The sequence below is a fragment of the Rosa chinensis genome, chromosome 4 (genome assembly GCF_002994745.2).
Source record: "Rosa chinensis cultivar Old Blush chromosome 4, RchiOBHm-V2, whole genome shotgun sequence".
NCBI classification, from domain to species: Eukaryota; Viridiplantae; Streptophyta; class Magnoliopsida; order Rosales; family Rosaceae; genus Rosa; species Rosa chinensis.
In genome coordinates this window covers 41,023,726-41,051,543 of record NC_037091.1, presented here as the reverse complement: position 1 = coordinate 41,051,543, position 27,818 = coordinate 41,023,726, and the positions used below count along the sequence as shown (strand labels likewise).

General features: G+C 38.9%; 2 protein-coding genes across 7 annotated transcripts; both read right to left on the bottom strand.

Annotated features, from left to right (window-relative positions):
* Positions 1–242: 242 nt before the first annotated feature.
* LOC112197470 (SART-1 family protein DOT2) lies at positions 243–27,003 on the bottom strand. 5 transcript variants are annotated; one of them, XM_024338159.2, is made up of 14 exons: positions 9,069–9,186; positions 8,728–8,987; positions 7,620–8,501; positions 6,279–6,420; positions 6,137–6,191; positions 5,405–5,518; positions 5,209–5,305; positions 4,971–5,037; positions 4,634–4,693; positions 3,783–4,395; positions 2,863–3,329; positions 2,196–2,416; positions 1,255–1,339; positions 243–985 (listed from the first exon to the last, which is right to left on the bottom strand). In XM_024338159.2, the coding sequence occupies exons 3-14, from the start codon at positions 8,468–8,470 to the stop codon at positions 899–901; spliced, it is 2,859 nt and encodes a 952-aa protein (XP_024193927.1). In that variant the 5' UTR covers positions 8,471–8,501; positions 8,728–8,987; positions 9,069–9,186; the 3' UTR covers positions 243–898. The 5 variants fall into 5 exon arrangements, with proteins under 5 accessions (XP_024193927.1, XP_024193929.1, XP_040374244.1 ...); XM_024338161.2 differs by having other exon boundaries at positions 3,783–4,377; XM_040518310.1 differs by lacking the exons at positions 8,728–8,987; positions 9,069–9,186 and adding an exon at positions 26,868–27,003.
* Positions 19,367–27,012, bottom strand: LOC112197125 (SART-1 family protein DOT2). Of its 2 annotated transcripts, XR_002935561.2 has the most exons (14): positions 26,868–27,012; positions 25,747–26,628; positions 24,917–25,058; positions 24,777–24,831; positions 24,053–24,166; positions 23,857–23,953; positions 23,619–23,685; positions 23,280–23,339; positions 22,426–23,041; positions 21,527–21,993; positions 20,943–21,163; positions 20,288–20,372; positions 19,821–20,018; positions 19,367–19,727 (listed from the first exon to the last, which is right to left on the bottom strand). XR_002935561.2 is itself a non-coding variant. In XM_024337697.2 (13 exons), exons 2-13 carry the CDS (start codon positions 26,595–26,597, stop codon positions 19,944–19,946), a joined length of 2,850 nt encoding a protein of 949 aa, XP_024193465.1. In that variant the 5' UTR covers positions 26,598–26,628; positions 26,868–27,012; the 3' UTR covers positions 19,367–19,943. The 2 variants fall into 2 exon arrangements, 1 of the variants encoding a protein (XP_024193465.1); XM_024337697.2 differs by having other exon boundaries at positions 19,367–20,018.
* Between the last annotated feature and the right edge of the window lie 806 nt (positions 27,013–27,818).

The window sequence follows — 27,818 nt, the reverse complement described above, 5'->3', positions numbered from 1 at the left end:
TAAGACCTAGGCATTTCTGACCTTTGTATGCTCCCCATTGGGATGCCCTCTTAAGCGATTTCAATCGCTAATCAATGAACCTTTCTTTTCAAAGAAAAAATCAGGTTAAATTCTGAGTGCCAAAAGAATTGTTAACAGTTTGATCAAATATCTGGAGCACAGAAAAGAACAATTGTTTGGGCCTCATATAATGATAATTTGAAGATTATTTGCAGAAATCACATAAATTGTTTTTTCCGAAATATGAAACTCCATGTTTGATACCCCTAATGTTCAAATCCTTGTGTTGGGTGATGCATTGGATATACAGACTTGATGCCACAACTGTCGAACAAACTGCATCATCAGATATGATCTGGTCCGATTTAGAATAGAACGTAAAAAATGGGATGATACTGAGACGAAACTAAACCCGGGATTTGAAGTTCAATGTATAAGGATCATATACCTTCCTAACAGATATTTCGTTTAGCTCCAGCAATATAAAAATTTACCAACAATATATGTAGAAATCACAGGTGAGATGCCATCACAAACATCCATTGATGGCTATTTCTACTCATTCACACCCGCAATGTAGAGTCCTGAACCACAGAGACTTCAGGCTTCAATATCTGAGCTGTGGGTGCCCCATTCAGAAGAATGACTCACAAGCTAAGATGAAATGAAATTCTCGGACAGCAAATAGAATAACCCTGCTCAAGAAATAGTTTTTTGTGGACTAAGAGTATCAGAAAGAGAAACCAACATCTATTTTTTTCTTTTACTGTCAAACACTCGAAACCTACCTTCAATTTTTCTCCATAGCCCTTCGTCAAAAATGAAGGTTATTTACAGCCAGTGTAAGAGTACATGGGGCAATATCCCAAGCCAACACACTTCAGCCACTTGCCCATTATTAATGAACTCTACAAGTTTTTGGCTTCTTCGGTGTGCCAGAACTTTCAGTTTCATCTTTGCGCTTTATCCCCAGAAAATGTTCGCCCTGTTAAATTAACAGAGAGTTAATTCTATTTATTAAAAATGAAAAGTCCCGCAAAACAGATTTCTTAGAGAGAATGAAGCACAGGACATAACTGCATATAAAACGTTTCAGGATGATTAGAAGATGAAAATGCTAGATATAGCCTGAACTAATATGCTCAAGCTCTCAGAAAGTAAAGTTTCTATATTCATCTCCGAACACTGTTGAAGGGGTTATCTATAAATATATTATCATGAAATTATGGCAAAGAAATGTGACAGTCGACTCACCTTTCTGTCACCAAGCATAGGCGTCCAGCCCCCTGGGAGATCCTTCTCCACAGTAGCAAAACCACTTCTGGGATCGCTAGTTTGCCTGACAACATGAGAATAAATGAGGGAGATAAGACGGCATATAGTTGAGAATATGTCAGATAAAGTGTACAAAAGTTATGATAGGAAAGCCTATAGCACACCTCATGTTTCTTCATTCCATTTTAAATCAAGACATTCGAAAGTCTTAAATACATTTGATATTAGGGAGAATTCCACAAATGGTCACTCAACTATGACTCATTCGACACTTTGGTCACTGAAGTTTCAAATATATCACTTTGGTCACTCAACTATTACACTGTCAATCACTTAAGTCACCCAGAGAGTATTTTTTATAATTTTTTTTAATGACAAAAATTAACAACGTGACTTAAGTGATTGACAGTGTAATAGTTGACTGACCAAAGTGATATATTTGAAACTTCAGAGACCAAAGTGTCGAATGAGTCATAGTTGAGTGACCATTTGTGAAATTTTTCCTTGATATTATTATCAGTATTAATAATTTATTATTTTTATAAAAACTAGCATTTCGATTATCATTCACTTTTTCTTAAAATATTTTCCATCATCATCAGTATATAATTTGGCTAACAGTGACCCTGCAAATGATATCCAAATCAAGTTAAGCAATGCTGTAGAGAACTGCACGTCAAAGCCAGTAACTCAGTATATGTTCTGCAGCCTTTAACAATAATTATAGCTGAAGTAAAAATATAGAACCATCAGATCCCATAGACTATTCCATATGTTGTCAAGTGAGAATGCAAATATACCATGCAATGCTACTTACGCACCCCTCCCCTTATTACCTTCAGTCATCATAAAAAGGTCCACAACAGTAGCTCCAAACGTCAAACGAAACAGTTAAATGAAATAAATTGAATAATGCATACCCTGGTTTAACATGGCCGCTGAGAACAAGATAGGGTGTCTGTAACCGAGCTTGAGTTTCCCTCATCCTCTCCACAGACAGGGATGGTGTATCTGAACTCTTCATCTGCTTCAACTTGAGTTCTTTGTGGTATTGCTTCATGCGCTTTTCTTGCTTCATTTTTCCAGGCCCCTTCCCATGAAATTTATGTGAAAGTCCCCGAAAGGCTTCCTTTGGTGTCAACTGGTGAAAAGAAGGAAAGGAGTCAGCAGAGCCGAGATAATACAAGACGAGTGATGAGGCCAACATATATATATTATTTTATGCCCCACAACTTTAAGAAAATAAACTGTGAAACCTAAAACTTCACTCTGAAATAGCACAGGAAAATTTAATTAACCATGACTAATATAAGTCGCTGATAAAGCATAAAAAATTATTATGAGACCCATAAACACCCCAAACACACTTTGTAGACGCTGACTCGAAACTCAGGGCCTCTTGCTATACATTCCTACAAAGCTTTCGAAGAATCTACACTTCCAGCTAAAATTTAGCCCATGGAACAAACATAGAACATATACAATCTGACTCCGGGTACAATTATGACCACATGCACTTACAGTGTAACAATATTAAATGATGTAAACATGGCAATATTGTAAAAGGAATCATACACAAGTACTTACAGTTCGACCAAATTCGTCAGTTCTCTCAATGTGAATATCCTTTTCCTGATAGACTTTAGGAGGACGCATCTCCTTTTGATGGCCTGACGAACAAGTATCCTTTTGTTCATCCTTTCTCCAACGCACTGTATGGGTCTCCTTTGGCTCCTCGTCATCATCTGCGATGCCTAAAAGTTTGCTTTTCTTCTTGTCCATGCTCCTACCACCCCATTCAATACCTTCTTTGAGATTACCTCGCTCTTTAAGCAGTTTTAGCACACCTGATAAACCTTTCCCAACTGCAACTTCATGGAAAGTTTCATCTGGAACTATTTCCTCATTATCATCAGCAGCAGATTGTGCTTTGTTCTCTTCAATTTCATTAACTTCAGTCCATCCACTAGGCTCGACCATTTCTACGTCTACAAAAGCTTTTGGTTCTTCATCTTCTTGCGTAAACACATCTTCACTTTCAGGCTTGTGGGATTCTGAACAGAAAAGAGAACGTGTCATTTTTTAAACTATACATGCCTCCAAGACCTTGACAAACCTCAACAAACTAAACATGCAATTGTGATCTAGCAGCAAGATATCCAGAATTTACAAGGGTTTAAAAGGCATAATTATAGCTTGCAGAAGATCCACACACTAGTTGTACGTGAAAGAGAAAGTACAGAAAAGTAAATATCAAATTGGCATGTGAACAACAGCAAAAGCAACATGACAGCCCTCCATGGGAAAATGGTGACCACTAATCCTGAATCAAGTGAAACAGGAAAGAAACAGGAAAATGGCCACCAGCTAACAACAAGATACTAGTAATAGTAATACATCATGCCTAAACTGGTAGGGAGGATTCACACACACAGCCAATTGAGTAACTAACTCACATTAGTCTAAGGAAGCTCATAAAACAAAACAATAACATCAAAAGAATATACCTTCTTCAAGCGGTAGGCCCAAGACAAATTCTTCCATCTCTGTGAACACAACCTTGTTTTCCTGTGACTGTCCAGTTGACAAGAATTGATCATCTGCAGTTGGGCTGCTTGCAGCTGCTGTGGCAAGGCGAGCAATTGCCTTTGGACCAGAGACTTTCTCCTCCCGTTTCTTTTGTAGAGCTATTTTCCTTGATCTCTCCAAGGCTTTATCAATTTCATCATAATCATCAGCAAAGTAAGGAGTTTCATCTTCCTCTGCCTTAACAGATTGAGTGTCCTGTCGCAATGCTTTAGATGCCTCATTTGCTTTATCTTTAGCTAACTGGTATGCACTATTTCTCTTCTCAGCTTCTAATCTTTCTTGCTCCTCTCTAGTCGCCGGCCTCTTTCCATCCTTCCTGGAACCGAGGTCCGCAGCACCCAGCCCTGCAGATACGGCTTCTGCTTCAAGGGCATCTAGATCTAGCTTCTCCTTCCTGAAGGTTTTCTTTTTCTTGGGCTTTTTAAATTGCTGCATTTCTTCATTTGTATAGTAGTCAGATGTTATCTTTCCAGACATGTTGAGATCTTCAGAGCGGTTTTTCGTGGAACCACCCTGTAGCCTCATACGTAGCTAGCAAAAATAAATACCATTATGATTATTCGTTTGGCTATAAGATCACATAATAAACATTAAAAGTATAACTCCTGCAAATTGGAGTATAAAACTAAACAAACCCATGCACCAAGGAAACAAAAAGCAATGACAGAAACGCTTGGGAGAATACCATCTAAATCACTTAACAAAGTGCTCTTTAATCATAATCTAATTTTTATTAGCACTCGTATTAGCATGAGAAATAAAATTATACCTCTTCAAGTTTCTTCTCTGCTTCGCCAGTAAAGCGTCCTCTTGCATCTAGTGTTAGCCCCTGAAAAGAAACATAATTTCACATATTACAACCAATTGCAGTGCCAAACAACCAACATTTCAACATAAGTGTATATGATGGGGAGTGAACACGCCCGCGGGGGCCCTTTTTTACAAACCACACCCCCCTCCACGCAAATGTCCATAGTAAAAATACTCATGGAGGGGGAGTGGTTTGTAAAACAGGGAAGCCAATTTCAATCCCTTATATGAAAATGAATGAGTTAAAACTCGGGTGCAGAAACTAAAAGTGGGGGAAACAAACAAGAAATACTGACCTCATCTGCAGCAGGATCATCATATTGTGGAAGAATTTTCTTCTCTAAAGTAGGATCATCGTTAAACCTGATATAGACAATAATACATACAAGCAATTAATAAACATAGTAAATTATTACGGTAATAAGATATTTGAGCAAATGCGGTAGTAGATTAATTCAGCATAGACAATGTCACACAGTAAATAAGTTGCCATCTGCATATTTATGTAAGAATTGCAGAATACGGCCAACATACTTATCAGCATAAATCCCTGTTTTTTTCTTTGCTGCCTTATAAGCGTCATCTCGCTGCTTCTGCTCACCAAGTTCCACATTCTCAAGCATATCGACATCTGTTCCGTTAAAACGAAGACCTCTAATAAATAAAAACATTTGATGCTTATAAGGGGCACCCTGCCCTTAAATTACAAAGTGATGCCAGGCTACTTTACCTTCATTAATGTCACCATCAGCTAGAATGTTCTGATCCTTGAGTGTTAAAACAACTGCGCCACCGTCCATCACTTTATCAATGCCATGAAGAACTTTAACCCCAGCTAGATTATCTGCAAACACATATTGAGCAACTTGAGAAATCAAGAAACCAAAAATAAACTTGAAGATCATAACAATTATTCAGCGTCCAAGACATCATTCACATTACTCAGCATCTAGTTCCCTACTTTGGGTTTCAAGGATGGTATTTTGTGAGTTTTGGCCTCTATAAGTAACTCGATAGAGGTAGACTTGATTATGATAAAAAAATAAATAAAAAAAAGTTCTCTTAGAGCCACTATTGTGGTCTTCCTCTTTTATTCTCCTCTTCTTACGCCCTAATTTGCCTTCTCTTTAAATCTCCACGTAATTCTTTAAATTCATTCTAGTACTACATCAATATACTACCAACATTGGGTCCCACAACTTGAACTATTGGTTAGACACACGTACAAGTACTTAAATATGAAGTAATTCTATATGGCTGGTGATCAGACATGCAAATAAATAATAAATAAAAAACAAAACACTGTAAGACTACATTCTACATGTTCATTATGTCTTCAATATAGCCCTGCATGTATGCTCAAACATGATAAAACGCTAAAGGACTGTTAACCAATCAGCCTTCAATCAACTAGCTGCTATTAAGCAAATTTAAAGTATCTGTAAGTAAGAAGGAATCTTACGAGTCATATCCTGAGCTGCCTCCTCATCTTCACTTTCTTCTTCGGCAACATTGTCCTGAGAAAATGCACAATATGAATGGTAATCTTAAAATCAACAGACTGTTGAAACATAATGATGTAAAGAAAACAGTATCCAACTAACCTGTTCCTCAAAGATCTTTGAAAGCTGCAAAGCTTTCTCTTTTTCAGCATTCCTTTTCTCTTCGAGCTTACGACTCCTATTAACCCAAGCTAAAACCTCAGGAATGTCTTGAGTTTTCTTCTTTAACCTCTCTTCCTTCGTTCTGAACAAAAAGCAAAACTGAAAGAAAAAGTCATGTAATGCATCCATTGTCCTGAAAAGAGATGTTCCATATAGCTATGTATACACAAGAACATTAGGTAATAACATCCACCTTTAACATGCATTTGTTGGGTGTTCAAACCCAATAAAAAAATTATATTCAGCTAAATTAAAAATAAAAGACACTAATCCTGACAAAGATTAGAAGAATGAACAACTATAGTTGCATCCACCACAGGTCAAATTTGCAACTAGAATACCAACATGATATTTTCAATAAAAAATTATAAGATGACATCATGTAAAGTTACATTTCCCGGTAAAAGAATGCTCAAATGCTGCAATTATCTTTCTCCACAACTAAAGTAAATCTTAAACTATCCAATTTATGCAATTCATTTGAAAACAAGAAACCAACTGGAAAACAATGGATAGCTTGATGGAGGATCTACATGGCAGAGGGCATTGAAAGTCTATAAGAGACGTGGCAAAGAAGGTTCCAAGGCTCAAGCCTTGATCTGGCACTCAGTAAGCGATGATGTGTCAACATGAGAACTTGACTGATTTGGGGTCAGCAAGTATTTGGAAAGGTTTGGAAAGTTTTATGATTTCTTTTCTTATTAGGATTCGTTTTATTCTTGGGAGATATTTTAGGGAATCTTCTTAAGCCTAGGGATGTTAGGATTACTTGGTCCTAGTTGTTCAAGGGTTGTTTTCGCTTCTCTATATATTGAGGCCTTTGTAGTCTTTTATTTTCAGATTAAGATTAAAAAAATTGAGAGCGTTTGCTATCCTTGGTTGTGTGACTCAACCTCCTTCCTAGGTGTGACTCCTAGAACCTACTGGTGTGATTCCAGTAGTTATCTTTCTGTTTTCTTAGTCTACTGCAGATTATCTCTACAGCAACCTTAGTTCTACAGTTTACGTATTGGTCCTGCATCATAGCTATATGAAAAGTGTTACACAACTAGTGCATCTTTTTTCTTCATAATTTACCTTTCAACGACTTCATGTAAGCATATTATTAATATACTATTTCAATTACAAGTTCAGAGTGTCCGTAGATTCAGTTTAGACAACATGATATAATTCCCACATTTCACATTAGCAGAACCAAAGACAGATTATATATATTTCTTTAGTGTCTCACAAAGAACATAAGGTAATAAATATGGAAATCGATAAGATACATGTACTTACTTCAGGATGCGTTCCTCAAGCTCGGATGCTGATAGATGTGCTCCACCTGACAAACCCTCGGCATTTTGTTCATAAGCAGCATTATGGGACATCTTACCTTGCTTAATAATGTCCTTATCCCTGTTATCGTCATCATTAAGCTTAGCACTCTCATCCCTTTCCCCAATCTTGCTCGACTCATAAGCATCCACGCTTCTCCTGCTCTGTCTGTCTCTTGAGTTCTCCTTATCATGATCTGCCTCCCTCTCCTTTTCCGTATATTTATCTTTACCCTTCTCCCTATCAGTATCCTTCAAGCTTTCCCTCCCCTTCTCTCGATCTTTATGCTTTTCTCTCTCCTTTTCTCTTTCTTTTTCTTTAGCCTTGTCTCTTTCCCTTTCCTTTTCCCTATCCCTAATCTTCTCTTTCGCCCTCTCTTTGTCTCGTCCTTTATCACCATCCTTCTCTCCCTCTCTATCCTTCCCTCGATCCTTTCTGTCTTTCCCCCTCTCATGCTCCTTCTCTCGATCATAATCTCTCTCCCTCACCTTGTTATCTCTACTCCTATCCTTATATCGCTCATCCCTATCATCCTTCCTCCTTTCCTTAGACACACGATCCTTTTCCAAATCTTTATATTCTTTCTCTCTTTCCTTGACAACATCATCACCACCACTTCTCCTTGACCTATCCCGGTCTTTACTTCTACTATCCCTCTCTTCCCCTCGGCTACTCTTCTTCCTATCCTTGCTCCTATGCCTGATTCCATTCTCTTCTAAATCATCAGAATTCCCATCCTCCCGCTGCTCTCTCGCCGGAGAGTCATCTCGATCATATCTCTCCTCACGCTGTTCATACCTCTCCACATCCATTCGGAACACACCAAACTACAAAACTCCAACCCTGAAATTAACACACAGTAAAACAAATCAAACCAAAATATACAGCACAAGTTTGCCCCATCAACACTACTCACTTTGCATAACATCAAATTGCGTCTGCTTCACTTAAATTATCTAGAACAAACCAGAAATAGATCATGTATAACACGCATTGAAGAATTGAAAAACCCTAACCAGCTACGAACACAAAGAAAAATCAAACAAGAAACTGACAGGGTGATACATACCTCACGTAAGGTTTCGGTGTCACTGTAAGCGATGCTTCAATACGATTGTTGCAGGTCCGACTGGAATTGGTTTGGTTTGGTTTGGGGATTGATTCAGGGACGAAGAAAGCAAGAAGAAGAAGAAGAAGGGGAGAGTGTAGAGGTAGATTTCGGAGGCAATTGTGATGGAGGTATCCAAGTTTTCGTCTCATGGGGAGAAGCAACAATTATCTCTCTTGAAGAATTTATAGTTCTTGGTTGATGTTCAGCTCTTAGAAAACCTGCAATAAGTTGTCTTATTAATCAACTTTGGAGGAAACAGAGGAAGAGATGGAGAAGAAGAGTACAGAGATGTGACTTACAACCAAGGCGAAGAAAGCTTGGCATCTAAATCGGTGAAGCATTTCATGGAGAAAAATATAGCATTCTTTTTAGCACTCCTCAATGGGATCTTGAACACTATTCAACAATTAGGATCAGACACTTTACGGGAGTCTTTCCTACTACCTCATTAAGATTTTTTTTTATTTTTTTTAATATCATTTTACCCCTAACCCCTTTGTTACTTAGAGAGAGAGAGAGAAAATGGAAGAGAGAGAAACTATAGGAGACTTCGCCGAAGCCCGTCACCGGTCGCCGGATTCCGGCCAACTTTCGCCTGATTCCTGTCACCTGCCACCGGATTCATGTCACACCGGATTTTTCTGAAAACCTATGTTGCCCTCCAATAGAGGGGCAATAGAGGTCTATTGCCCTCAATAGACGTCTATTGTCCCCTAATAAAACTTTCGGTAGCCGGAATGGGAACTAATCTTTCTAAGATTAGACAAATAAAATTTTGATTAAAGAAAAAAACGAAGAGATTACATAAATTTTAAAACGTCTATTGCCCCCCAATAGACATTCAAAACTTTTTTTTTCCTTCTGTCTCATTACTTAAAAAAAAAAACAAAAAGAAAAAGACCTGGGCACCCATGTCTTCTCCCTCTTTCTCCCTTCGCCGGTTGCAGACCCGGGAATCCGGGATTTGTTGCAGAAGCAGAGCAGTGGCACGAAATTCCAAAGAAACGCTCGTCAAGCACGCTGCTCTCACCTACCTCCAGCCAATGTCGACGCCGCCGGAGCTCGGTGGCAAGGGCATGCTCGTCTTTCTCCTCCGCAACTACTTCCTCTTCTACACTCTTTCCCCAATCCTCATCGCCGGATAGAGGTGAGCGACATTGACCGGAAGCTGCTTCCGCCGTTGGTGCAAAGCCAGGTGGCGACGGGGAGAGAGAGAAAGCCGATGTCGTGGGCATCCTGCTGGATAGAGAGAGAGAGAGAGAGAGGTTGATGACGTCATTGTAATTCTTTAATTAGTTTGAGGGCAAAATGGTCATTTTTTGTTCATTTGTGTAGGTGGAAACAAAAATCTCTTGCTGGGGTAAGTGGGATAATTTTCCCTCATTTTTGGGCTTTAGGTCAATGACCTTTCTTAAATCATAATCTTATGAAGAGAAACAAAATCAAGACACTAATCATAGATCAATCTAAACTCCTTTCAGATTTTGGATTGCAACGTAGAGGGTATTCCCTATGTTCTAGGTGTGAATTTTGTCATAATGATACAGAGACCATTGCGCACATGTTCCTCACTTGCAGATTGGTCAATGAGTTTTGGGTATGGGTTTTACATTTGTTTCGGATCAATATTCAAGCTCCAACATCGATCAATGCATTATTATCTGCAACTTTAACTGAGAGGTTAACTCTAGCAGTTCGAAAGCTATGGATATTTGCCTTCTGCAATGCAATATGGTGTTTATGGACAAAAAGAAACAAGTTAAGGTATGATGGTGGTTCTTCTCAGCTAAACATTTTCAAGCATTTCTTTTTACTCTCTCTAAAAGAGTCTGCTTCCCTCTATTTCTCCTACTTCACAACCTCAGCAGGAGCGCTGCCAGTTTTTAATTTACTTGGTCTTTCACCTTTGAGGTTAAAATCTCCAAGGTTTATCCAAGTTAACTGGCGTCCTCCTTTAGGGGATTGGTTAAAAGTTAATACTGATGGTTCTTTCAAGGGACCTTAAGCAGCAGGTTTTGGTGGAGTATTTAGGGATTCAGAGGGCTTGTTCAGGGGTGCTTTTGCACATAGAGTTATTGTTTCCAGTGCAATTGAGGTAGAACTTTCGGCGGTTATGGAAGCTATAAGGGTGGCCTCAGAGAGGGGCTAGCAGAAGCTTTGGCTGGAAACAGACTCTGTTCTAGTAGTCCATTACTTCAAGGCACCTCAGTTGGTTCCTTGGAAGTTAAGAGTGGCATGGGCTAATTGTGTGAAATGTGTGCAACTCATGCAATTTAAAGTAAGTCACATCTACAGGGAAGGAAATGCATTGGCTGACAAATTGGCTGACTTTGGAGCTACCAATATGGGTTCTATTTGGTACATTAACGTCCCTTCTTTTGTTACAGGCCTCTATGGACATGATTTGACATCAGGCACTAACTATCGTTTTAGGTAGTTGATTAGTTTCTTCTTTAACTATTGTAATTGTTCTTTTTAGTTGTTTTTTCTCTGTATCAGTAATTGGTACTTTCAGTTGTACTTGTTCAGCTTGTGTTTTCTTATGGCAAGGTTTTGGCCTAGTCCCCCTTGCTATGTATCTTTTCTTTATTTATTAATAAATTCGGGTAAGAGCGCTGAATTAGCTCTTATTCCGCTTCAAAAAAAGAAGAAGATCAATTTGCTTGTTTCATCAAAGATCCATTTATAATCTTTCATGCGGCTCTCATTATTATTCATTGCTTTTGTTCTAATATTTTGATCTAGACATCAAGGTTCCAGAGAGCCAAACGCTAGAACAACTAATTTGGTATTTTGTTTAATTGTGATTTTTATCAATATATATGTTTTTTTTTTAATTCCTAAAAAACATGAAATTTATTTGGGAGCTTCTATTCATACCTTCAAAGTTGGCATTTGGACCTCCCAGCTTAATAGACCTCTAACTTACTTTTATAAATAACTAATTTGCTATCTAAACCTCCCTAATTTTCCCACAACGCCCATCGTCCAATAAAATAAATAAAAACATCTTTTTTTGCGTTTTATTCATACCTCCAAAATCGGTAGTTGAACCTCATTCAATTTTTGAAGATTTCACAATCCTATTTTACCATTGATACAATTAAGCGCAAACAAAATAAATAAATAAAATAAAATAAAATAAAAAAATCTCCAGTCGGTAGTCAATACAATTTTTTTCTTCATTAAATCAATTGAATATGGAAGCACGTTGGTATTCTGCTATCTGAGATGTTTAGATATTACTCCCAATTCTCAAAATTTTTAATTAAACTGAGTTTTTGGATACAAAGTTTTTATCATTTAATTATGGTTTACGTACAGGTACCCATACTAAAAGTGGTCATGGTGTTCCAAAGCAGGTCCAACATAATGCTTCTTAGCTTGGAGAGAGACACATATTTACTAATTGCTTCGAGTTGGTTAAAAAGCGCAAGCAACAATATAATAAGCAATGCACAGCTTAGAATTTTGCGAATTGCCTCATCGAAACATACTGTTTGTAGAGGTAAGAAGAGACATTTTTTTTTTTTTTGTCAGTGAGTTGTGGCCTGTTGGTTATCTAGGATAACCGATATTGTGAAAGTGACAGGTTCAAATCTCACTGACATCATGGAAGGGGAGGGATAGGATAGGGTTTAAAAAAAAAAAAAAAAAAAAAAGAGAGATTTTTTTTTCCCTCTTTTGTGTCTTTATTGGTAATTTGACATATGTTGACAAAGTCAACTATAATTTAGAAAAAGAGAGAGGTCCAAATACCAATTCTGGAGATATGAATAGAAACTCCCAATTTATTTTATATCCAACAAGGAAATCCATGTCAACAGAAATTTCAAAAAAACTGATGATATGGCATGTGCCATGTCATTTCGTAAGTAATTTTGGTACAAAGTTTTGGGATCCCTAGAACTGCTCTTTTATGAAATCTTATATTTAATTTCACAAAATTTTTGGAATTCAATAGAACTTTTATGAAAGCTCATATTCAATCAGGTTAAATTCTATGTCTCTTGCTTTCGCTCTCGCGAACCCTAGCAGCGCTGTCACCGGTGTCGAGCACATTGCTCAATCTCAGTCGCACTTCTACTATTCGTGATCACCCAAAACGATCGCGTGTGTTGACCTCTCTTTTCTGGTGCATTCCTGATGGGTACTGATCTGCCATGGCAGATCTCTTTTGGCTTTCTACTGGCTGGCGAGGGGGGCCACGAAGAGGGTGGCTGAAGGGTGGCCTTCGGGTTTGATATGGTGGATCTCGGAAGGACTAGTCGAGATGGACAACAGCGCTTGTCTGGATTGTGAGGTCACCGGTGTAGAATAGCTGTAAATCTTATGTAATTATGATTCTTATTTATTTAGGTTATCATGTAATTATAGGAATGATTGTTTCCTATTAGGGTTAGACTACTCCTCTTGTCCTTGTATATATACCCCTTTGTGGGATGAATAGTATTATTATTGAAAACCCTAAAATCAAAGTATTCTTTTCTACTTGGTATCAAAGCAGGTTCAATCCTTTGAACTTGCCTGCATCCTTTGAATCCTGAATCCTGAATCCTGAATCCCAAAGCACACCACAAACCGCTGCGTACCACAAGCATTAAAATCAAGCCATCCCTGAATTTTTGAAACCCTAGAAAAACCAAACCTGAAAAAAAACAAACAAACCCCAAATTCCTCAATGGCCGGACCTGCAATTGAAGGCGAACAGTCAAATCCCGAGAAGACAATGGTGTCATCCTCACCAATCATCCATCACCACTACACCACCCAACAAGGCAACTCTGCTTTCCCCACAAGTGTTGTCTTGAATGAATCCAACTACACCATATGGGCTCCTCTTATGAGAATGCGCATTGGAGCACGAGGGAAGGTTGGTTATCTGACCGGAGTAAAGGCTGAACCCGCCATGAATTCTGCAGAGTATGAAGCTTGGGCCACGGACAATGAAAAGGTGAAAAGTTGGCTAATTGACTCCATGGAATCCTCTCTCATGAACCGGTATATTCGTCTCCCTACTGCGAAAGATATTTGGGAAGCTGTAGAGAAAACCTTTTATGATGATTCTGATGAAACCCGAATCTTTGAGTTGAATAAAAAGTGTTTTGAAGCAAAGCAGAATGGAAGGCCCATTCCGACCTACTACAATGAGTTAGTGGCAATGTTCCAGGAGATTGATCAAAGGGTGGCCTCTCAACATGATAATGTTGCAGCTGTCGTTCAAGAAACTTCAGCAATGTCCCGGATGCGTGTTCACTTATTTTTGAGTGGACTTGACCCAGAGTATGATCAGGTGCGTGGAGAAATCCTACGCAAGGAGCCTAAATTCTCCTTGGAGCAGAGCTATGCTTACATTCGCAAGGTGCAATCAGAGAAACAAGCTATGGGGCGTTCGGTACCTACTGAATCTTCTGTTATGGCTGTTCAACGCCGACCAGGTCCTCCTTCAGGCTTCTCAGGTCCTTCTCCACGCCGTCCTCATAACAAACCAAACCCATACGCAAACAAAAAATGTGTTGTCTGTGGGGAAGTAGGTCATACCAAGGAGCGGTGCTATGAAGTGATTGGCTACCCTGATTGGTGGGACTTCACCAGGAAACCGCGAAAGAATCCGGGCAAGGCAGCTATTGCTACTACAGAGGAAGAGCATCTCGACAATGCCTCCGCTAATGTAGCGCAGTCAGGTATGAAGGGTAAGGCTACTTTGAATAATACATGGATAATTGATACAGGTGCATCTGATCATATGACCAATGACCCTAGTCTTGTGAAAAACCTTAGACGTTCCTCTCAAAATATTGTCTCTACTGCTGATGGTACTCCAACTCCGGTCACCGGAGAAGGTTCTATTGTTGTATCTGATACCTTAACCCTTGAATCTGTCCTAGTTGTTCCCTCACTAGCTTATAATCTCCTATCTGTTGGTCAGATTATTTTAGCACTTGCATGTATTGTGACCTTCTATCCATCTTTCTGTGTGTTTCAGGACATTCTGACTCGGCGGAATCTTGGTTATGGTGTTAGAAGGGGAAAATTATACTACCTGGATCTGACAGAGACTGGAGAAAACCAGAAGCATCTTTTGGGGCAAGCTAATCAGATTAATGGGGTAGAGAATGCAAAGGAAGCAGTATGGTTATGGCATCGCCGTTTAGGTCATCTATCTTTTAGTTATCTTAAGAAGCTGCAATCTCATTTGTTTTCGGTTGTCAGTGATTTGGATTTCCATTGTGACATTTGTGAACTGGCCAAGAGCCACCGTATTTCATATTCACCAAGTCTTAATAAAAGTCCTGTTCCTTTTATGAAAATTCACTCTGATGTCTGGGGTCCTGCAAAGATTCCTTCTCTTTCTGGAGCTCAGTATTTTGTAACGTTTATTGATGATTGCACTCGCATGACATGGGTGTCATTACTGAAGAATAAGAGTGATGTATTTGGAATGTTTATCGAATTTCACAAAATGGTGGCAACTCAGTATCAACAATCCATCAGAGTGTTTCAGTCTGACAATGGTGGAGAGTTTGTGAATGGCCCTATGATTGAGTTTTGCCGGTCACATGGAATTCGTCATCAAACCTCCAATTCTTATACTCCTCAACAGAATGGGTTAGCAGAACGGAAGAACAGGCAGTTGATGGAAGTTGTTCGTGCTTCCTTATTTGGCATGAATGTACCTCGGTCCTATTGGGGAGAAGCCGTAAAATCTGCAGCATATCTTATCAACCGTACTCCTTCACGGGTGATTGAGTTTCAGAATCCTCATCAGAAGCTTCATACATTTTTGACCATCCCTTCTATGCCTAATTTGGAGCCCCGGGTGTTTGGGTGCACAGCCTATGTTCATATTCCCAAGCCTCAACGCAACAAGCTTGATCCCCGTGCCCGTAAGTGTATCTTTGTTGGTTATGCTGACTTCCAGAAGGGTTATCGATGTTATGATCCCCTTACTGGCACTTTACATGTCTCTCTTGATGTTGCTTTTCGTGAATCCGAGCCTTATTACTCAGGGGGAGCTTCTCAGTCTTCCCTTCAGGGGGAGAGAGGTTGTGAAGGGAGTTCTATTATTGATTTTGATGTCTTTGAAGACTTGGAAAATTTGGAGGATACATTTGAGGGTAGAAAAAATTTGGAAACAGAAAATGCAGTTGCCGAACAGAGCATTGTGAATTCCGAAATAGACAATGCGACTGCCGAACGAAGTGTTGCGAATTCCGAAACAGAAAATGCGACTGCCGAACAGAGTGTTGTGAATTCCGAAACAGAAAATGTAACTGCCGAACAGAGTGTTGTGAATTCCGAGACAGAAGAGACGACTTTTCTGGATAGTTTGAATCAAAATCAAGACGTATTGGAAGCTCACACACAAGATATTCCCCCTTCTACATCACCAACTGAAGATCCCGGTCAGAATGATCCTCCTCAGGTACCCCTAAACTTTAATGAATCTTCTGGGTTAGAAAGTGTCGAACCTAGGAAATCACAAAGGGTTACTAAGGGAATTCCTAAGAAACAATATGAACCAGATATCAAAGCCAAAGCTAAATACCCTATAGCTAATTTTATGTCTAACCATAGGATTTCTGGGTCACATGCACTTGTTATTGATCAATTATCTACTGTATCTATTCCTAGTAACGTGCAGGATGCATTGACGGATCCAAAATGGACAAAGGTGATGAATGAAGAATTGGAAGCTCTTCAAAAGAATGCAACATGGGAACTAGTACCTATGCCGGTTGGAAAGAAGACTGTAGGGTGTCGTTGGGTATTTACTGTGAAGCTTAATGCAGATGGAACTATTAATAGATACAAGGCGAGGTTGGTTGCCAAAGGATACACACAACGTTATGGGATTGATTATGAGGAGACTTTTGCACCTGTGGCAAAGATCAATACTGTTCGGATTCTAATCTCACTTGCAGCAAACAAAGATTGGCCCTTACACCAGTTTGATGTGAAGAATGCGTTTCTTAATGGGAATTTGGAAGAAGAAGTGTACATGGATGTGCCCCCAGGTGTTAAGAATTCCCCAAGTGAAGTTGGCAAGGTGTGTAAATTGAAGAAGTCTTTGTATGGCCTGAAGCAATCTCCAAGAGCCTGGTTTGGGAGATTTTCAAAGTCCATGAGAGCCTTTGGGTACAGACAGAGCAATTCTGACCATACCTTGTTTATCAAGCGCAAGAATGGTAAGATTACAGCTCTTATTGTGTATGTTGATGACATGATTGTTACAGGGGATGATCCGAAAGAGATGAATGAGTTACAAAAGTATCTGTCAAAGGAGTTTGAAATGAAGGATCTGGGGCAACTGAAGTATTTTCTGGGTATTGAAGTTGCGAGGTCTAAGAAGGGAATTTCACTGTCACAGAGGAAGTATGTTCTTGACTTACTTACTGAAACGGGGATGCTGGACTGCAGTCCAATTGAGACACCCATTGAGATGAATCACAGACTTGCCATTTATCCTGATCAAATTCCAACTGATAAAGGAAGGTATCAACGTCTTGTAGGAAGGTTGATTTATCTTTCACATACTAGACCTGATATTGCTTATGCTCTGAGTGTTGTCAGTCAGTTTATGCATTGTCCTAGTGAAGATCATATGGATGCAGTTTTTCGGATTTTGAGGTATTTGAAGATGGCGCCAGGTAAAGGATTGCTGTTTGAGAAAAAGGATGAATTGGAAGTTGGGGGATACACAGATGCAGATTGGGCTGGTGATAAAACTGACAGGCGTTCTACATCTGGGTACTTCACTTTTGTAGGAGGGAACCTTGTCACTTGGCGTAGCAAGAAACAGAAAGTTGTGGCCAGATCAAGTGCAGAAGCTGAATTTCGAGGTATGGCACATGGAGTCTGTGAAATGTTATGGATTCGTAATGTCCTAAAAGATCTACGTTACAAGCTTAGACAACCTATGGATTTGCATTGTGATAATAAAGCTGCAATTGAGATTGCACATAATCCAGTTCAGCATGATAGGACAAAGCATGTGGAGGTTGACCGTCATTTTATTAAAGAAAATCTTGACAGAAAGGTTATTCGTTTTCCATTTGTAAACTCAGAAGAGCAGTTAGCTGATGTTCTTACTAAAGGAGTGTCCAAGAAGATATTTGACAGCTCAGTTGACAAGTTGGGCATGATAGACATCTATGCACCAACTTGAGGGGGAGTGTAGAATAGCTGTAAATCTTATGTAATTATGATTCTTATTTATTTAGGTTATCATGTAATTATAGGAATGATTGTTTCCTATTAGGGTTAGACTACTCCTCTTGTCCTTGTATATATACCCCTTTGTGGGATGAATAGTATTATTATTGAAAACCCTAAAATCAAAGTATTCTTTTCTACTACCGGCGGCCATTGGTTGGTTTCTTCTGTGGTGGGTGGCCTTGACGCGGTCGCCATAGGGGATCTATCTATTCTGGTCTTGGTCCCTTGAATTCTGGATTTGGCCGCTCGGACTCCGTGCTGTGATGTTGTGGTGGTGATTTAGGGAGGTCGAAGGTGCATGAAGTGGTGGTCGGTCGGGGCACAGGCGACGGCTGCTTTCAACGACAATAAGCTGCAGCATAAGGTGCCCGACTTTGGCTGTCCATATCAGATCACCCTTTCAAGATTTTGGGCTGCTTCTGGGCCCATTTCGACCTTCTATTGGGCCAGACCTCTCCATGGGTCTGGATTTGGGACCTCTCCATGGGTTTTGGGCCTGAGTTTATGTTCTTTTATGCTATTTTTATATATTCGGGTCTGTTGATTTTAATTTAGGTGGATTGAGCCTTTCTAGATTCTATGAAAAGTCTTGGTATAGTTACACTGTGAGTACCACAATTGCGTGCATTGGCGAGCAGTGTCCCTTATGTTGGGTCGAGTTTAGTTTTGTTTGGTCTACTAATCTTCTGCATACCCGGATCGCAAGTTTTGATTGCTGGGTCTTCAATTCTCAAGGTCATGACAATGGTTCCGTTGTTGGTAATTATCTTGTGGATGATGAAGATTTACCTTCCAAAATTTGTCAAGTGTTTCAAGAAAAGTTTCAGAACTGCTTTATTGTACAACAACAAGTGGTTGATGTAGTATTCTTCTAGGTTGTTCTACTTTAGTTTTAAGACCTACGCATTTCTGGCCTTTATATACTCCCCATTGGGATGCCCTCTTAAGCGGTTTCAATCGCTAATCAATGAACTTTTCTTTTCAAAGAAAAAATCCGCCGGTTAAATTCTGAGTGCCAAAAGAATTGTTAACAATTTGAATAAATATCTGGAGCACAGAAAAGAACAATTGTTTGGGCCTCTTATAATGAAAATTTGAAGATTACTTGCAGAAATCACATAAATTGTTTTTTATGTGACCCGTACACGACGGTTGACATGATTGATGATTCATGAAAATATATACTAGTAGAAACCGAAATATGAAACTCCCATGTTATTTTTTTTTATGACACCATGTTTGATACCCCTAATGTCCAAATCCTTGTATTGGGTGATGCATTGAATATACAGATTTGATGCCACAACTGTCGAACAAACTGCATCATCAGATATGATCCGGTCCGATTTAGAATAGAACGTAAAAAATGGGATGATACTGAGAGACGGAACTAAACCCGGGATTTGATTAGAATAGAACGTAAAAAATGGGGTGATACCGAGAGACGAAACTAAACCCGGGATTTGAAGTTCAATGTATAATGATCATATACCTTCCTAACAGATATTTCGTTTAGCTCCAGCAATATAAAAATTTACCAACAATATATGTAGAAATCACAGGTCAGATGCAATCACAAACATCCATTGATGGCTATTTCTACTCATTCACACCCGCAATGTAGAGTCCTGAACCACAGAGACTTCAGGCTTCAATATCTGAGCTGTGGGTGCCCCATTCAGAAGAATGACTCACAAGCTAAGATGAAATGAAATTCTCGGACAGCAAATAGAATAACCCTGCTCAAGAAATAGTTTTTTGTGCACTAAGAGTATCAGAAAGAGAAACCAAAATCTATTTTTTTCTTTTACTGTCAAACACTCGAAACCTACCTTCAATTTTTCTCCATAGCCCTTCGTCAAAAATGAAGGTTATTTACAGCCAGTGTAAGAGTACATGGGGAAATATCCCAAGCCAACACACTTCAGCCACTTGCCCATTATTACTTGAAGAGTTCAAGTTTTTGGCTTCTTTGGTGTGCCTGAACTTTCAGTTTCATCTTTGCGCTTTATCCCCAGAAAATGTTCGACCTGTTAAATTAACATAAAGTTAATTCTATTTATTAAAAATGAAAAGTCCCGCAAAACAGATTTCTTTGAGAGAATGAAGCACAGGACATAACTGCATATAAAACGTTTCAGGATGATTAGAAGATGAAAATGCTAGATATAGCCCAAACTAATATGCTCAAGCTCTCAGAAAGTAAAGTTTCTATATTCATCTCCAAACACTGTTGAAAGGGTTATCTGTACATATATTATCATGAAATTATGGCAAAGAAATGTGACAGTCGACTCACCTTTCTGTCACCAAGCATAGGCGTCAAGCCCCCTGGGAGATCCTTCTCCACAGTAGCAAAACCACTTCTCGGATCACTAGTTTGCCTGACAACATGAGAATAAATGAGGAAGATAAGACGGCATATAGTTGAAAATATGTCAGATAAAGTGTACAAAAGTTATGAAAGGAAAGCCTATAGCACACCTCATGTTTTTTCATTCCATTTTAAATCAAGACATTCGAAAGTCTTAAATACATTTGATATTATTATCAGTATTAATAATTTATTATTTTTATAAAAACTAGCATTTCGATTATCATTCACTTTTTCTTAAAATATTTTCCATCATCATCAGTATACAATTTGGCTAACAGTGACCCTGCAAATGATATCCAAATCAAGTTAAGCAATGCTGTAGAGAACAGCACGTCAAAGCCAGTAACTCAGTATATGTTCTGCAGCCTTTAACAATAATTATAGCTGAAGTAAAAATATAGAACCATCAGATCCCATAGACTATTCCATACGTTGTCAAGTGAGAATGCAAATATACCATGCAATGCTACTTACGCACCCCTCCCCTTATTACCATCAGTCATCATAAAAAGGTCCACAACAGTAGCTCCAAACGTCAAACGAAACAGTTAAATGAAATAAATTGAATAATGCATACCCTGGTTTAACATGGCCGCTGAGAACAAGATAGGGTGTCTGTAACCGAGCTTGAGTTTCCCTCATCCTCTCCACAGACAGGGATGGTGTATCTGAACTCTTCATCTGCTTCAACTTGAGTTCTTCGTGGTATTGCTTCATGCGCTTTTCTTGCTTCATTTTTCCAGGCCCCTTCCCATGAAATTTATGTGAAAGTACCCGAAAGGCTTCCTTTGGTGTCAACTGGTGAAAAGGAAAGGAGTCAGCAGAGCCGAGATAATACAAGATGAGTGATGAGGCAAACATATATATATTATTTTGTGCCCCACAGCTTTAAGAAAATAAACTGTGAAACCTAAAACTTCACTCTGAAATAGCACAGGAAAATTTAATTGACCATGGCTAATATAAGTCGGTGATAAAGCATAAAAAATTATTATGAGACCCATAAACACCCCAAATCTACACTTCCAGCCAAAATTTACCCCATGGAACAAACATGGAACATATACAATCTGACTCTGGGTCACATGCACTAACAGTGTAACAATGTTAAATGATGTAAACATGGCAATATTGTAAAAGGAATCAGACACGAGTACTTACAGTTCGACCAAATTCGTCAGTTCTCTCAATGTGAATATCCTTTTCCTGATAGACTTTAGGAGGACGCATCTCCTTTTGATGGCCTGACGAACGAGTATCCTTCTGTTCATCCTTTCTCCGACGCACTGTATGGGTCTCCTTTGGCTCCTCGTCATCATCTACGATGCCTAAAAGTTTGCTTTTCTTCTTGTCCATGTTCCTACCACCCCATTCAATACCTTCTTTGAGATTACCTCGCTCTTTAAGCAGTTTTAGCACACTTGATAAACCTTTCCCAACTGCAACTTCATGGATAGTTTCATCTGGAACTATTTCCTCATTATCATCAGCAGCAGATTGTGCTTTGTTCTCTTCAATTTCATTAACTTCAGTCCATCCACTAGGCTCGCCCATTTCTACGTCTACAGAAGCTTTTGGTTCGTCATCTTCTTGCATAAACACATCTTCACTTTCAGGCTTGTGGGATTCTGAACAGAAAAGAGAACGTGTCATTTTTTAAACTATACATGCCTCCAAGACCTTGACAAACCTCAACAAACTAAACATGCAATTGTGATCTAGCCGCAAGATATCTAGAATTTACAAGGGTTTAAAAGGCATAAGTATAGCTTACAGAAGATCCACGCACTAGTTGTACGTGAAAGAGAAAGTACAGAAAAGTAAATATCAAATTGGCATGCGAAAAACAGCAAAAGCAACATGATGGGAAAATGGTGACCACTAATCCTGAATCAAGTGAAACAGGAAAATGGCCACCAGCTAACAACAAGATACTAGTAATAGTAACACATCATGCCTAAACTGGTAGGGAGGATTCACACACACAGCCAATTGAGTAACTAACTCACTTTAGTCTAAGGAAGCTCATAAAACAAAACAATAACATCAAAAGAATATACCTTCTTCAAGCTGTAGGCCCAAGACAAATTCTTCCATCTCTGTGAACACAACCTTGTTTTCCTGTGACTGTCTAGTCGACGAGAATTGATCATCTGCAGTTGTGCTGCTTGCCGCTGCTGTGGCAAGGCGAGCAATTGCCTTTGGTCCGGAGACTTTCTCCTCCAGTTTCTTTTGTAGAGCTATTTTCCTTGATCTCTCCAAGGCTTTATCAATTTCATCATAATCATCAGCAAAGTAAGGAGTTTCATCTTCCTCTGCCTTAACAGATTGAGTGTCCTGTCGCAATGCTTTAGATGCCTCATTTGCTTTATCTTTAGCTAACTGGTATGCACTATTTCTCTTCTCAGCTTCTAATCTTTCTTGCTCCTCTCTAGTGGCCTGCCTCTTTCCATCCTTCCTGGAACCGAGGTCCGCAGCACCCAGCCCTGCAGATACGGCTTCTGCTTCAAGGGCATCTAGATCTAGCTTCTCCTTCTTCCTGAAGGTTTTCTTTTTCTTGGGCTTTTTAAATTGCAGCATTTCTTCATTTGTATAGTAGTCAGATGTTATCTTTCCAGACATGTTGAGATCTTCAGACAGGTTTTTCGTGGAACCACCCTGTAGCCTCATACGTAGCTAGCAAAAATAAATACCATTATGATTATTCGTTTGGCTATAAGATCACATAATAAACATTAAAAGTATAACTCCTGCAAATTGGAGTATAAAACTAAACAAACCCACGCACCAAGGAAACAAAAAGCAATGACAGAAACGCTTGGGAGAATACCATCTAAATCACTTAACAAAGTGCTCTTTAATCATAATCTAATTTTTATTAGCACTCGTATTAGCATGAGAAATAAAATTATACCTCTTCAAGTTTCTTCTCTGCTTCGCCAGTAAAGCGTCCTCTTGCATCTAGTGTTAGCCCCTGAAAAGAAACATAATTTCACATATTACAACCAATTGTAGTGCCAAACAACCAACATTTCAACATAAGTGTATATGATGGGGAGTGAACACGCCCGCGGGGGGCCCTTTTTTACAAACCACACCCCCCCTCCACGCACATGTCCATAGTAAAAATACTCATGGAGGGGGAGTGGTTTGTAAAACAGGGAAGCCAATTTCAATCCCTTATATGAAAATGAATGAGTTAAAACTCGGGTGCAGAAACTAAAAGTGGGGGAAACAAACAAGAAATACTGACCTCATCTGCAGCAGGATCATCATATTGTGGAAGAATTTTCTTCTCTAAAGTAGGATCATCGTTAAACCTGATATAGACAATAATACATACAAGCAATTAATAAACATAGTAAATTATTACGGTAATAAGATATTTGAGCAAATGCGGTAGTAGATTAATTCAGCATAGACAATGTCACACAGTAAATAAGTTGCCATCTGCATATTTATGTAAGAATTGCAGGATACGGCCAACATACTTATCAGCATAAATCCCTGTTTTTTTCTTTGCTGCCTTATAAGCGTCATCTCGCTGCTTCTGCTCACCAAGTTCCACATTCTCAAGCATATCGACATCTGTTACATTAAAACGAAGACCTCTAATAAATAAAAACATTTGATGCTTATAAGGGGCACCCTGCCCTTAAATTACAAAGTGATGCCAGGCTACTTTACCTTCATTAATGTCACCATCAGCTAGAATGTTCTGATCCTTGAGTGTTAAAACAACTGCGCCACCGTCCATCACTTTATCAATGCCATGAAGAACTTTAACCCCAGCTAGATTATCTGCAAACACATATTGAGCAACTTGAGAAATCAAGAAACCAAAAATAAACTTGAAGATCATAACAATTATTCAGCGTCCAAGACATCATTCACATTACTCAGCATCTAGTTCCCTACTTTGGGTTTCAAGGATGGTATTTTGTGAGTTTTGGCCTCGATAAGTAACTCGATAGAGGTAGACTTGATTATGATAAAAAAAAAAAGTTCTCTTAAAGCCACTATTGCTGTCTTCCTCTTTTATTCTCCTCTTCTTACGCCCTAATTTGCCTTCTTTTTAAATCTCCACCTAATTCTTTAAATTCATTCTAGTACTACATCAATATACTACCAACATTGGGTCCCACAACTTGAACTAATGGTTAGACACACGCACAAGTACTTAAATATGAAGTAATTCTATATGGCTGGTGATCAGACATGCAAATAAATAATAAATAAAAAAACTAAACACTGTAAGACTACATTCTACATGTTCATTATGTCTTCAATATAGCCCTGCATGTATGCTCAAACATGATAAAACGCTAAAGGACTGTTAACCAATCAGCCTTCAATCAACTAGCTGCTATTAAACAAATTTAAAGAATCTTTAAGTAAGAAGGAATCTTACGAGTCATATCCTGAGCTGCCTCCTCATCTTCACTTTCTTCTTCGGCAACATTGTCCTGAGAAAATGCGCAATATGAATGGTAATCTTAAAATCAACACTGTTGAAACATAATGATGTAAAGAAAACAGTATCCAACTAACCTGTTCCTCAAAGATCTTTGAAAGCTGCAAAGCTTTCTCTTTTTCAGCATTCCTTTTCTCCTCGAGCTTACGACTCCTATTAACCCAAGCTAAAACCTCAGGAATGTCTTGAGTTTTCTTCTTTAACCTCTCTTCCTTCGTTCTGAACAAAAAGCAAAACCCAAAGAAAAAGTCATGTAATGCATCCATTGTCCTGAAAAGAGATGTTCCATACAGCTATGTATACAAAAGAACATTAGGTAATAACTTCCACCTTTAACATGCATTTGTTGGGTGTTCAAACCCAATAAAAAAATTATGTTCAGCTAAATTAAAAATAAAAGACACTAATCCAGACAAAGATTAGAAGAATGAACAACTATAGTTGCATCCACCACAGGCCAAATTTGGAACTAGAATACCAACATGATATTTTCAATCAAAAATTACAAGATCACATAATGTAAAGTTACATTTCCCAGTAAAAGAATGCTCAAATGCTGCAATTATCTTTCTCCTCAACTAAAGTAAATCTTAAACTACCAAATTATGTAATTCATTTGAAAACAAGAAACCAACTGGAAAACAATGGATAGCTATATGAAAAGTGTTACACAACTAGTGCATCTTTTTTCTTCATAATTTACCTTTCAACGACTTCATGTAAGCATATTATTAATATACTATTTCAACTACAAGTTCAGAGTGTCCGTAGATTCAGGTTAGACAACATGATATAAATCCCACATTTCACATTAGCAGAACCAAAGACAGATTATATATATTTCTTTAGTGTCTCACAAAGAACATAAGGTAATAAATATGGAAGTCGATAAGATACGTGTACTTACTTCAGGATGCGTTCCTCAAGCTCAGATGCTGATAGATGTGCTCCACCTGACAAACCCTCGGCATTTTGTTCATAAGCAGCATTATGGGACATCTTACCTTGCTTAATAATGTCCTTATCCCTGTTATCGTCATCATTAAGCTTAGCACTCTCATCCCTTTCCCCAATCTTGCTCGACTCATAAGCATCCACGCTTCTCCTGCTCTGTCTGTCTCTTGATTTCTCCTTATCTTGATCCGCCTCCCTCTCCTTTTCCCTATATTTATCTTTCCCCTTCTCCCTATCAGTATCCTTCAAGCTTTCCCTCCCCTTCTCTCGATCTTTATGCTTTTCTCTCTCCTTTTCTCTTTCTTTTTCTTTAGCCCTGTCTCTTTCCCTTTCCTTTTCCCTATCCCTAATCTTCTCTTTCGCCCTCTCTTTGTCTCGTCCTTTATCACCATCCTTCTCTCCCTCTCTATCCTTCCCTCGATCCTTTCTGTCTTTCCCCCTCTCATGCTCCTTCTCTCGATCATAATCTCTCTCCCTCACCTTGGTATCTCTACTCCTATCCTTATATCGCTCATCCCTATCATCCTTCCTCCTTTCCTTAGACACACGATCCTTTTCCAAATCTTTAGATTCTTTCTCTCTTTCCTTGACAACATCATCACCACCACTTCTCTTCGACCTATCCCGGTCTTTACTTCTACTATCCCTCTCTTCCCCTCGGCTACTCTTCTTCCTATCCTTGCTCCTATGCCTGATTCCATTCTCTTCTAAATCATCAGAATTCCCATCCTCCCGCTGCTCTCTCGCCGGAGAGTCATCTCGATCATATCTCTCCTCACGCTGTTCATACCTCTCCACATCCATTCGGAACACACCAAACTACAAAACGCCAACCCTGAAATTAACATACAGTAAAACAAATCAAACCAAAATATACAGCACAAGTTTGCCCCATCAACACTAAAAATTTCCGTCAATCACTTTGCTTAACATCAAATTGCGTCTGCTTTACTTAAATTATCGACAACAAACCAGGAATAGATCATGTATAACACGCATTGAAGAATTGAAAAACCCTAACCAGCTATGAACACAAAGAAAAATCAAACAAGAAACTGGCAGGGTGATACATACCTCACGTAAGGTTTCGGTGTCGCTGTAAGCGATGCTTCAATACGATTGTTGCAGGTCCGACTGGAATTGGCTGGTGTGGCGATTGATTCAGGGACGAGGAAAGCAAGAAGAAGAAGAAGAAGGGGAGAGTGTAGAGCTAGATTTCGGAGGCAATTGAGTGCCCTAATTTGGGAACGAAACGAATTGAGAATAGATGATGATGATGATGAGGGGAGATTTTGGGTTCGAAAACGGGCAAGTGCGACGATGAGTTAAACAGAGAAGGTTTTGGGGTTCTTGCGAGTTTTTCACTTTTTAACCAAGCCTCTACTCTTCTTTCTTCTACTCTTTTTTCTTTTCTTTTTTTATTTGGTTATAATTTTTTCTTGGACTCTTTTTAATCGAGAGCTGACGGTATAAAAAATAATAATACAAATAAATAGTGACAAAAAAAAAATTAATTGGATTGCTCATTGCGGTAAATGCAAACTGCGTGACCTGTCAAAATAAATAAGTAATGATCAATGAGGATGCGTTGAAAATTGAGTTGAAATTTATTTCAATCATTTCTACTGATTTCGACCGAATGACTCACTATGGGGTTTATCATAGTCTATCGAGTCCCTCACTTGGATTTAGTACCAACCATTCTTGATCAACCCTCAAGGCAAATGTCATGTATCACCATTTGGGTAAGTTGACTCATTTATAGTATTCTCACTCTATCAAAATTACCGCGCGACTAGCTTGAACACCATAGGGTCATCGGTCAATACACACTAACCGCTCTCTTGACCATTTTTCCTCTCTTGCAGGTAGTTATATTAGACTAGGTTAAGGTGGCTCCTGGCATTGAGTCGTCAGGTCAAGTCGAATTGTGATCGGTACAACCAACCTGATTAGACCCTTTAGATTGGTTTGGTCTGAGGTTCAATACCGTGAGTGACGCTCGATCTTTCTTCCTAGCGTGGT